General features: G+C 26.5%; 1 protein-coding gene across 1 annotated transcript; it reads right to left on the reverse strand.

Annotated features, from left to right (window-relative positions):
• Positions 1-980: 980 nt before the first annotated feature.
• Positions 981-5,052, reverse strand: LOC138938521 (juvenile hormone acid O-methyltransferase-like). The gene is made up of 4 exons (XM_070305565.1): positions 4,872-5,052; positions 4,623-4,794; positions 4,142-4,274; positions 981-992 (listed from the first exon to the last, which is right to left on the reverse strand). The coding sequence occupies exons 1-4, from the start codon at positions 5,050-5,052 to the stop codon at positions 981-983; spliced, it is 498 nt and encodes a 165-aa protein (XP_070161666.1).
• Positions 5,053-13,156: the final 8,104 nt, after the last annotated feature.

Raw genomic sequence — 13,156 nt, forward strand, 5'->3', positions numbered from 1 at the left:
ATTTACAATGTATTTTTTTAAACAATTATTTGTTTTTTTTTGGCATATATATATATATATAAATATTCTGCGCTTCTGCGATGACTCACCCTAAATATTAAACTTGTTATCTGATATGTGATACAGTTCTTTAATAATAATTTACTTTAATTATTTTATTATTATTACGAATTATCGATGCCGAAAATATATCTATGAAAAAGCGATCTTATATTATTTTGAAAGACTACCGACGAATAATAATAATATCGACATAATAACTTGACATAATAACAAGTATGTCACGTAAATAGCTTTTAATATCGTTAATAAGTATCTTACTAATCGATAAACATAAACGAATATCAATATATATTTAAATCAATCTTTACACTGATTTACAAGTAATATTTTTCGGAAAGCATTTTAAAACAATAGAATAATTACATTCTATTTTTTTATTTATTCTTTGTTATAAGCTTTTCATCGCTTGTATCTCTTCGATTTGTTTACGAAAATGGAAATATCAAGCATTGTTGATTTTTAAAGACTCTTCCAGATTAAACTTGCAAGATTTTATAGTTAACATGAAGACGGATATGCTGAAATTATATTTTCTAATATTCTAATATTATTTCTTATTATTATTATTTTAATATTAATAGCAGAATGTAATCACGCATAAAAAATGGACTGTAGAACAGAATAGAACGTAACCTGAGTTAATGCTTTTACACATATCCCTACTTAGGTAATGAAAAGAAAATGAGGCTATATTGTGTAAAGCTTATAAATGTATATGTGTTTGAAACGCAGGTAGTAGATTTGTGTAGAAAATACTAAACTTCTCTCTAAGACAATCTCTAGAAAAATAGTAAAAGGCATCAAGTACAGAAAGAAATATTTAAACTTGTATAACAAGTAGAGAAGTATAAAAAATAGGAGAGTATTAAACATTGTTAAAAAAAAATTAACTGTTTAAAGTATTTAATTGTATACTATCAGTTTTTAATCTATGCGAAAAATTATTTAAGATTTCACTATAATTTGTCACTATACGTTATAATATATTTAGTAACGTATAATTTTTAAGAAGAAATTTCTTCCAAATTCAAAGTAGCATACCTATTATTAGCGTGTCTGGATAAACTTTTAGCGGAAGAATGTGTCTTGTTGTATATGCAAAATCACAATTAACTTCCATGCATTTCCCAGGCTCAAGACCCAAAGATCTCTTTTCCCGGCTAAAAAAATTGAACCAAGCATTGTGTGTTTTTAAAGTAAATTTCGGATTAAACTTCATACATCTTGTTAATACGAAGATAGATATACTAAAATATCCTAATATTGGAATAATTATAAGTAATCACGCACAAAATACGTACGATTGAATATGTACGACAAATTTGAATAAAATATTGGTCAAAAATCATCGCTTATATATCCGATATCCTCAGGCAATCGACAAACAGAAATTTGCGAACAGCTATTGTGTGTATGCAGCGCAGGTAGTAGACATTGTTGGAAAATGTATCGACCTTTTTAAAAAATCTTTCTAGGAAAGCTAAAGCAAGGTTTAAAAGAAATATTCGAAGAAATATGCTAAAGATTTAAAAGGAGTAAGAAATATAGATATTTTTACAAAGTAAAGACTGAGAACTTGGAGATTTAACATTGTTTTATCTTTTTGTGAATAAGACTTTTTTTTAAAAAAGATTTAATTATTACAATCTTATTATTGATTTCTTTATCAAAAACAAATATGTTATAAATGTTTACTTAATGACTGCATATTAATTAATACTTTATCTATATACATTTGTGTGTATTGTATGTATTGTAATAATCAGGCACGCACATGCATAAACGCACGAATTTTCTAAACTAAACGCTTCTGCGAGCGAGCATGCGTGCGTGCACGTATGTGCGCTGTGATTTTCACAATAAATTTATTTCTGATTAAAAATTTTGTTTTTTACAGTTTTATTTGTAATTTATTAGTTGCGCGCTTTTGTTTTGACGCGTAAACTTTTACTGCTCGGATCGGACATATTGTTCACAGAAAATTTTTCCTTATAATCTAATTGTCACATTCAATTTATATGGCTTTTTTTTATTTTGTGCTCAATCTGCTACTTGTCTAATAGATTTTTTATAAATATACATACTGGGTGGCCCATTTTAATACATCCAGTCGAATATCTCAAAAACCAAGCCCGGAAGAGAAAAATGTTTCCGACAAAAGTTGTTTGGTTTCGAGGGGGCCATAAGATGGTACCATTGGTTTGACCTTGACGAGTCATTTGAAGGTCACGGGAAGGTCAACTTTAAAATCTTAAATGGAAACTCTCATTTTTTATTTAGTATTCTTGTAGCTTGCCTCGAGAGCTTTCCAAAACACTATAACAAACTATTTTTTTATTCAGTACTTTTTGAGTTAGTTTATATTTTAATCTGACATCTTTTGATATAAAAAATTAAATATCTCATAAAATAGTTAGTTTTTGATAATCCTACCATAATACTTTTATGTACAGAATAATGATAGAAATCAATTAGTATAAAAAAATAATAGTTTTTAAAAACATTATTTACGATGTATTTTTTTAAACAATTATTTGTTTTTGTTTTTTCACTAATTGATTTGTCTCATTATTCTGTACATAAAAGTATTACGGTAAGATTATCAAAAACTGAATATTTTATGAGATATTTAATTTTTTATATCAAAAGATGTTAGATTAAAATATAAAATAATTCAAAAAGTACTTAATGAAAAAATATTTTATTATAGTGTTTTGGAAAGCTCTCAATGTCAGCTACAAGAATACTAAATAAAAAATGGGGGTTTCTATTTAATATTTTAAAATTGACCTTCACATGACCTTCAAATAATTTTCCAAGGTCAAATCATTGTCACCATCTTATGGCCCCCTTGAAGCCACACAACTTTTGTTTGAAACATTTTTCTCTTCCGGGCTTGGTTTTTGAGATATTCGACTGGATGGATTAAAATGGGCCACCCAGTATATATATATTACTTAATACTAAACACTTTTGTATGAAATATTTTCTTTTAAAATAAGCACTTTTCATTGTCATTTGGTAACTTATACATGCCATAGGCAGACAAAAGTCAAAATTAGAAACAAATGTGTTGATTTATAGTTGGAAATAGTTGACATTAAGTCGGTTAATTGTAAATTGAGCAGAATTTGTAAATGTCTGTAGATTTCTTATTTCGGTAAACATTTCGATAAAACTATTCTTAAAAGTTAATTTTTAAAATCATAAATATTAAAAAAAAAACATGAAAAGAGCAAATTAATCTTTTTCAAAAAATTTTACACTAAAATATTACCTTTAATGCGATCGGTGATTTATAATGACGACTTACTTATATATATATATATATATATATATATATCGCATAAACTTATTACATTAAATATTAATAAATAAGTAAATTTTTTATATAATGTGGACAATATATCCAGATAGTTATTATCCATCTCTTCGAGTTTTACATGCAGAGAGTTGCAATATGTCATATATATCACGATAATTAGATTCGTCAACATCAGAAAAACTATCTATTTTTTTTTCCATTTTATTATAACAAATTGTAAGCTCATTCTTGAGATCCTTTTGTTGTTCAGATGACATCTCGTTTATAAAGGAAAGACCAGAAAAAATATACGCTGTCAAAATAAATAATAATTCTCAACCGTAACTATATATTATATAAAAAAAAAAAAATAAATAAATAAATAAAAAGAGATAAAGGGAGAAAAAGAGAGAAAGAAAGAATTAAATTATTAATATAATTTATATCATAATAAAATGGTTCTATTAAACTAAATTTGATTTTTTTTCTCTACGAAATTCAAACATTCATGATCGACGTATATAAGTATGTTTAAGAATAACAGTTACTTACGTAAAAGATAGTCTGTTTTATATTTCATATTTGGTACAGAACGGCAATAGTGTACGTTAAATCCAAGACGTGCAAGTAATCGCTTTATTTCTCTTTCAGGATTATCAAACGGCGCAGTATATTTCTTCATGTATCATGTAAATATAAAAATAATAATTAGAATAATTAGAATATATATAAAAAATAATACAAAATATATCTAAAATATTGATATATCTGTACCTCAAAATATGAGCCGAAAATTGGATGATCCACCATATGTTCATACAATGTGAATGCATCGTGAGATATCACCATAGATAGATGGAACTTCCCACCAGGTTTGAGCATCCGATAAACATTTTCAAACTCTTGTCTATTAAATAAAGAAAAGAGGTATAACTAATTGCTAAAAGTTTCGTATACAGAATATTCTTAGATTACAATACTTATATTTTAATCTAATTTTATTTTAACAAAATACCAAAACCATATATAACAAAAAGCGTTTTTGCCTTTAAAATGTTAATTATTTTATCATAATTTTTTGCATAAATGTTGACCAAAAAATATCGAAAAAAGCAATGAAAATGTGTTCGACAGAAGTACAATATATAAAAATATTATTTACTTAAAGCCGTTTTTTGTGAAACACATGTATAAGATCGATTATCTTTCTCTTCCCTCCTGTATTTTACAAAATAAAAATTTCACTTATACTTACGAGATATTATTACGAGAGTGCACAGTGGGAGATGAAAAGATATGATCAAATGCAGTGATATATTCGTCAGGCAAATTTTTCGTTTGGATGTCAAGAACATCAAATTCGATTCGTTCATTATTTTTATATTTTCTCCTCGCATAATCGATCATTGTTTTTGAACTATCGGTACCTTCAAATAAATATTTGAATTAAGAAATATCAATATATTATTATATATTATTCTATTACAATTTATTATATTCTTACCTATCATCGTCGATCTGTTATGAAGTTCTGGCAAAAGAAAGTACCTAGTTGTGTATCCAAAACCACAATTAATGTCCATGCACTTCATAGGTGGCCATATACCTTCATTTATTACATCCCAATTGTCGGTAAACCTACTAACATTTACCTCTTTCAACGTCTGTTCTGTATTGAAATCCATAACTCTTATAGAATGAAGGTCACGCACACATTAAAATATTATTCCTATATATTCTTCTTGGATGTTGGTTTGCGGCCAAGTACACATTGATAGAAAATTAAAATATAATACTATAATATTCCGATAATAACGCGTAATCAAATACGGATATGTATGCGACAGAACGTTACAACGTAGCTGAAATGTCTTAGCACTAACGTTAGCAATGTACGAAAGAATGCCCCACTCGAAAGATTTTATTCTTATATCTGTCATCCCCTCTCAACCAAACATCTAACAAACAGAAAGTGAAAAACAGCTATTGTGTGTGTGCAGGTCACACACTAGACATACTAGACTTCTAGGAATTATACCAAATCTCTAGAAAAATCTTTCTAAAAGAAGGGAATTTATAAAAGATCTATTATTAAAGGATGCTTTTAAGGACGGACTAATCAACTACGCTAAAAGTTGATAAATCTAATCACGAGATTCACGAACTTGCGGATATTGTACACACAAAACATATTTTTAAAATATAAAATTAATAATTAATTTATAAGTTAAAGTAAAGATTCGCTCTGTAAAATTAAAATTTTTATTTTCATAAATTTTTATGTATAATTACTTGACATATGTTATGTACTATCAATTCCTTAAAACAATCTAAAAAGGTAGTGTACATCTCTATTTCTTCTATCTAACACACACACGCTAACTTCTACTCTCCATCTTAATTTATTGAGAGAAAAATAGACATGAAATCAGTGCAGTTAACCAAATAGTTGATTATGTGCCATCAATTCAGAATCGACTCGAAATGATTTTTTAATTTTTTAATTTTAATGAAATACAATTTATAGTTTATCGCAAATTCTCTCAGTGATCAAAAGACGATCTCCAAAGCAAAGCAAAGTGTCAAATTTTTAATAACAGTTCAAGAATATAAATATATATGTATATATCTTAATATTTATAAAAAATTTTCTATTATCTAGAACAAAACATCAAACTTCAAAGATATAAAAATGGATATTTAATAGTATAAAAATTAATAATAAAAAAAAATTATTATGAGATTGTCTCACTTTATATTTATGTTTTTCACGTGCGCGTATAAAACTTTATAAAATCTTATATTAAATGTAAATTTTATATGTGTATGTATATATATATATATATATATATGTTTTATAAAACATTAAATACTTAACAGAATACTTGTAATAATTATAATATTTGCTTATATATACAGGATGTCCCATTTTAAAGGACCCACTCAAATATCTTCGAAACACTGCGTTAAATCGAAAAATGTTTTAAACAAAAGTTGTGTGGCTTCAAGGGGGCCATAAGATGGTGACAATGATTTGACCTTGGAAAATCATTTGAAGATCATATGAAGGTCAACTTTAAAATCTTAAACGGAAACCCCCATTTTTTATTTAATATTCTTGACATCGAGAGCTTTCCAAAACACTATAATAAAGTATTTTTTTATTAAGTACTTTTTGAGTTATTTTATATTTTAATCTGACATATTTTGATATAAAAAATTAAATATTTCGTAAAATATTCAGTTTTCGATAATTTTACCGTAATACTTCTATGTACAGAATAATAAGACAAATTAATTAGTGCCAAAAAAAAACCAAATAATTGTTTAAAAAAATACATTGTAAATAATTTTCTTAAAAACAATTTTTTTTTAATACTAATTGATTTGTCTCATTATTCTGTACATAGAAGTATTACGGTAAGATTATCAAAAACTAAATATTTTACGAGATATTAAATTTTTTATATCAAAATATGTCAGATTAAAATATAAAATAACTCAAAAAGTACTTAATAAAAAAATACTTTATTATAGTGTTTTGGAAAGCTCTCGATGTCAGCTATAAGAATACTAAATAAAAAATGGGGGTTTCCGTTTAAGATTTTAAAGTTGATCTTCACATGACCTTCAAATGATTTTCCAAGGTCAAATCATTGTCACCATCTTATGGCCCCCTTGAAGCTACACAACTTTTGTTTGAAACATTTTTCGATTTAACGCAGTGTTTCTGAGATATTTGAGTGGGTCCTTTAAAATGAGGCACCCTGTGTATAGTTACATATTATTTATACATAGTAATTAATTCTTAATTATAATATATCTTATTATAATATATATATATATATATATATATGTAGTTACATATTATTTATACATAGTAACTAATCCTTAATTACAATATATTATAATAGCAAATAATTTCCCGATACTGATCGCAATCGCGTTTATTATATATTTCTTTTCTTCGAAGGATTCGGTGCTGAATTTTTACTTAATCATGTACTTCGCTCAAGATTCAATACGAAACGTTTGTAAGAAACTTTCTCTTTTAAAATAGACATCTGTCATTTATTAACCCATGTTCTTTATGAAAGGACAATAGCCGAAAATAAAAGAAAGATAAGCCTTGAATAAACGAATTTTCCCTCTAACGGTACTATATGCCATAAATTCCTGTAGATTCGTTATTTTTGTGCATATACTGTCATTCTTAAGAATTCACTTTCGAAGTCGCAAACTTTCGAGAAAATTCGAGAAAAATAAAATCAATATTCTCAAAACTTAATAGTAAAATATTGTATTTTCTTAAATATGTAACCCGTGACTTATCGTGACAATGGCAATTGCTCGGCGTAGTAGTAGAGTTATTGTCACTCCTAAAATTATAAAATCGAGCGCAGAGGCTTTCGATTTATGAATGAAAAGTCGCGTACGCTCAAGGTTTGAAGGAAGTAGTATAGATAGACGGTCTGCCACGTGTACGAATCAACTGTTCGTCGTCGTTTCGGACAATCAGTTGCACGAACTGCAAAAAAAAAAAAAAAAAAAAGAAAATTGCAAAGACTCGAAACAAATCGTGAAAGCCGAAAATATAGCGTAAAATATAACAATCCATTTAACGTTATTGTATATAATGTGTAATAATTGTATATATGTAACATTATAAGTTTTGTTGTACAAAATTCTAAATATTTAGTAGAAATTTGTATAACTATAATATATTTATCTAGATAATGTGAAATTTAGTAAATATTCTAGATGTCAAAAAATTTATATAACATTAATGCAAAATATTTTTCTCCGATATTTTGTCAGTTTTCTATAAATTGTGACATATAATATGAATATTGCTTAAATAAAGTCTTTTGGTAACTTAGCAAGTCTTTAAAACTAAAATGTTTTCTATAATTTTTCATAAAGCTACAATAAGTAAATAAGTTGCTGTATCGAATTATAGACGTAATGCACTACACGCGTAGATTGCTGCTGCCGAATGTCAGCGTAAACTCGAGCAATTTCACTGACGTGTCGAGATTCACATACAACATCTTGGTAAATCAGCTGATCTTTTGCTTTTTTTTTTCTAACTTGTAACTTAGAGGTATTAAAGACTCTTACTGATATATATCTGTTTTTAATATTTTCCAATTTCTTGTTTTTTTTTTTTTTTGGTTTTCCGGTTTTGTAATTTTTTAATATCATTTCAATTTACTTTTCTTGTTAAACTGTTTGTGAAAAATAATAGGTATAGTTAAATACTATTATTTTTTTTAACAAGATTGTTACACCCATTAACTACAATTATTATTAAAATATGAAAAAACTGATTATTGTATAAAAAAAAGATTTTAAATAAATATATTATTTCAATGCACAAGTATTTTATTCTTATTCCTAAAATCACATTGTAAAACAACAATTATATAAGGAACATATAATGAGCGATTGTTTTTTTTTACAACTAGTACTACTAATACCAAAACACATTTTTCATTATTCTCCAGCTTAATGACGTTTTATATTTACAAATTTTTCTTTTCATCAGTGCTCATATAATGTATTTTGTATTCAATTTCCATTAAAAGATACGCGTAAAATAAAATTTATATAATTTTATTTATATATTACAATCCTCTTCAATTAATAAAATTAGTTTTTTTTTTTGGGTATACAAATCAAATTATTTCATATATACATATTATATAAAATATTAATAAATAAGTTTCATATACAATATATATAATATATCCATTATCGTCAATTTCTTTGCGGTTTACGTGCGTAAATTTCCAACATATCATATATATCGACATCGGTTTCGTTAAAATCTGGAATATTACGATAAACACGCTGAACTCTTTTTTCTATATTAATAAATTGATGTGTGAGCTCATTCTTGATGTCTTTTTGCTGCTTAGATGACATGTTGTCCATAAATGAAAGGCCAGAAAAGATATACGCTGTCAAAATAAATAATAATTTTTATATGTAAAATTATTATATATAAAAATAAATAAAAAATTAATTAAATTATTGATATGATTTATATTATTATTAAATTACTTAATAAAAAAGACTTTTTCTATACCATTAATATTTTCCATCATTTATAATCAGTATATAAGTATGATTGGTAAATGTAGCATGAAGAGTAAAAGTACTTACGTAAAAGATAATTTGAAGTATATTTCATTAATGGCGCAGGACGATAGTACTGAATTATAAATCCGAAGAATTGAAGCAATTGCCTTACTTCTCTCGCAGGATTAATAGAATAATGAAATGGTGCCATGTATTCCTTCAGGTACCATGTAAATATAAGAATAATAATGAAAGATATGTAGTGGAAACATGTAAAATAATATTTAAAATATCGATATATCTATATCTATACCTTAAAATATGATCCGAAAGTTTGATGATTCACCATACGTCTATATAACGTGAACGCATCGTGAATTGTTACGATACACATATGAAAGTTTCCACCAGGTTTCAGCATTTTATAAACATTTTCAAATTCTTGACTGTTAAATAAAGAAAATAAATACAATTATTGCTATAAGTTATGCATGTGTTAAAATATTTCTGGATAATTAAAATTTACTTTAATCTAGTCCCAATTTAATAATAAATAATAAAATATTGAAATCAATTGACATAAAGCGTTTTTGCATTTAAAATGTTATTATTTTATAATAATTCTTTGGATAAATGTTGACAAAATTATCGAAAGAAGGGAATTACATGAAAAAAAAAAAAAATCTTCTTTTCTCTTTTACAAAATATAAACTTATTTTCTACTTACAAAATATTAGTACGAGCATGCACAGTGGGAAATGAAAATATATGATCAAATTGGCCGATATATTCTTCAGGCAAATGTTTTGTCTGAATATCCAGAACTTTAAAATCGATTTGTCCATTGTTTCTATAATTTCTTCTTGCGTATTCGATCATGGTTTCCGAGCTATCAGTACCTTTAAGTCGTACGTAATAATCAAATTAGAAAAAAATAATTTTATCTTAATATATTATTATATATATTCTTTTATAATTTATTATATTTCTTACCTATTATTGTCGATCTTGGTTGAAGTTTTGGCAAAAGACAGTATCTTGTTGTGTATCCGCTACCACAATTAATTTCCATGCACATCCCAGGTAATAATAAACTTCTTTGTAATAATTTGCAATTTTGAATATACAATTTAACATTTAATTGTTTCAAAGTAAATTCTGGATTGAATTCCATGTTTTTAGATAGTTTAAGAAATATCACGTGTGTTGATAAAAAATTAAAAAATACGGTATACTATAATATATTCGGTAACAACCTGTGTCACACACGCACACACATACACACCGAATGCAACAGAACAGTATGCCGCAGCCTGACCTGTCTGAAAACTAGCATCTATCCGGCATCCCCACTTAGGTAGATTTTGGCAAGTGGAAAGTGGGGGGAACAACTATTGTAAACTGCGCAAGCGTTAGATATTTCAAAAGTACACATACCATATTTCTAAAAAAAAACTTTCTAATGGAAGATAAAGAAAATTTTTAAAGAATTGTTGAAGAAATAGTTTTGTAAACACAGATATAAGATCAATGCGGTTAGCCGAGCAATTGATCTTTCCTGCTAACGATTATACAATTAATTCAAAATAAATTATAGAATTTCTTTAATTGTCGTGAAGAGAGAAACGATACATAGTTTAAACAAAAATTTTATGCAAATTCTCAATATCATAAAACGGCTTTTAAACCGAAATGAAAATGTGTGAAATTTTTAATAATAATAATTTATAAATATACAATATATTCATACACGTGGTGGAACTATGCTCGTACTCGTAACAGTTTTATCAGTCTCTAAACACTGAGCGTACTCAATTTCTCGTTCGTGAACGAGAATGAAAAAATACTAAGCTTTGAAATAAAATATATTTATGTCTTATACTTATTTTTTTAATAATAAAAATCTTTTCTTCATATTTCAATAGTAACGGTTATATTTCAATTGTAACGATAGCGATAACGAGAAAGATAGCTGAGAGATAGAAATAGCTATTAAGATATCTAATGTTGTATTTGGACAAATCACTCCACGATTAGAAAAAGAAATATAACAATGATAATAACGAAAATTGGCCAAAAAGGATAAGTTATAAGGAAGCTAACATTGTTTCTTGATAAATAATCGCGATTAAAAATATATTCGTCTGTATTTTTTTTTTCTATCTATTTATTTATATACGAGTATCAACGCCATGCGATTGCTTTGATTACAATAAGTCACACACATTGCATAATTTTAACATATAATCTACAGTAAAATTTTGAAAACATTATACAGGGTGTTCCATTTTAATTTCCTCAGGCAGATATCTCAAAAACCAAGCCCGGAAGAGAAAAATGTTTCAGACGAGAGTTGTGTGGCTTCAAGGGGGCCATAAGACGGTGACAATGATTTGATCTTGGAAAATCATTTGAAGGTCATGTGAAGGTCAACTTTAAAATCTTAAATGGAAACCCCCATTTTTTATTTAGCATTTTTGTAGCTAACATCGAGAGCTTTCCAAAACACTATAATAAAGTATTTTTTTATTAAGTACTTTTTGAGTTATTTTATATTTTAATCTGACATATTTTGATATAAAAAATTAAATATCTCGTAAAATATTTAGTTTTTGATAATCTTACCGTAATACTTCTATGTACAGAATAATGAGCCAAACAATTAGTATAAAAAAAAATTGTTTTTAAGAAAATTATTTACAATGTATTTTTTTAAACAATTATTTGTTTTTTTTTTTGGCACTAATTAATTTGTCTCATTATTCTGTACATAAAAGTATTACGGTAAGATTATCGAAAACTGAATATTTTACGAAATATTTTATTTTTTATATCAAAATATGTCAGATTATAATATAAAATAACTCAAAAAGTACTTAATGAAAAAATACTTTATTATAGTGTTTTGAAAAGCTCTCGATGTCAGTTACAAGAATACTAAATAAAAAATGGGGGTTTCTATTTAAGATTTTAAAGTTGACCTTTACATGATCTTCAAATGATTTTCCAAGGTCAAACCAATGGTACCATCTTATGGCCCCCTCGAAACCAAACAACTTTTGTCTGAAAAATTTTTCTCTTTCGGGCCTGGTTTTTGAGATATTTGCCTGAGGAGATTAAAATGGGACATCCTGTATATATATATGTATATATATATATAATTTTATTTTTCTTAAATATACTTAAATGTTTATAACTTCAAAACTAAACTTTTAAAAAGGTACACTTTAATGTAACAGGTTCAAAAAAATCAACGTTAATTACATAGATCAAAAGTACAATATTTCAAAAATAGACTGTGAAAATATTAAAGTCGAATTCGTAAAATTCGTAGAAAGTGTAAAAGAGATAGAAATTTGAATGAAATGGAAAGTCGTGGATTAGGATTTAAAATCGCCGTCATGTTAGAGAAAATCCATTTGGATCCTTTTAAAAGCTATTATCCCGTACTAAAGATAATGAAAATATGAATCATCGTGATCGGACAATAATGCAAAATATTCACCGGTTTCTATAATGAGAAACGGCTATCGAGAGCGATGTGTCGTAGCTTAAAATGATTCAAAGAAGCTTGTACGAAGCCCGTAAAATGGAAAGAGCAATCTAGCAAGACTTTTCCAGCAAAAGGAAAGCGTACTTTGCGATAAATCCGGAATAGCAGACAAAATATACATATCAAATCCAATTGTAAGTATCGTAAAATTT

The sequence above is a fragment of the Polyergus mexicanus genome, unplaced genomic scaffold, assembly GCF_030449975.1.
Source record: "Polyergus mexicanus isolate NDT 795.1 unplaced genomic scaffold, iyPolMexi1.0 SCAF_13, whole genome shotgun sequence".
NCBI lineage: Eukaryota > Metazoa > Arthropoda > Insecta > Hymenoptera > Formicidae > Polyergus > Polyergus mexicanus.

What these genes read in the sequence shown, in the direction of transcription:
- LOC138938521 (XM_070305565.1), bottom strand. Translation starts at nt 5,052, where the DNA reads ATGGATTTCAATACAGAACAGACGTTGAAAGAGGTAAATGTTAGTAGG. An exon ending in TAACAGATCGACGATGATAG is followed by an intron (nt 4,795 to 4,871) that starts GTAAGAATATAA and finishes ATTTATTTGAAG; the next exon opens with GTACCGATAGTTCAAAAACA. An exon ending in CACTCTCGTAATAATATCTC is followed by an intron (nt 4,275 to 4,622) that starts GTAAGTATAAGT and finishes TTTATTTAATAG; the next exon opens with ACAAGAGTTTGAAAATGTTT.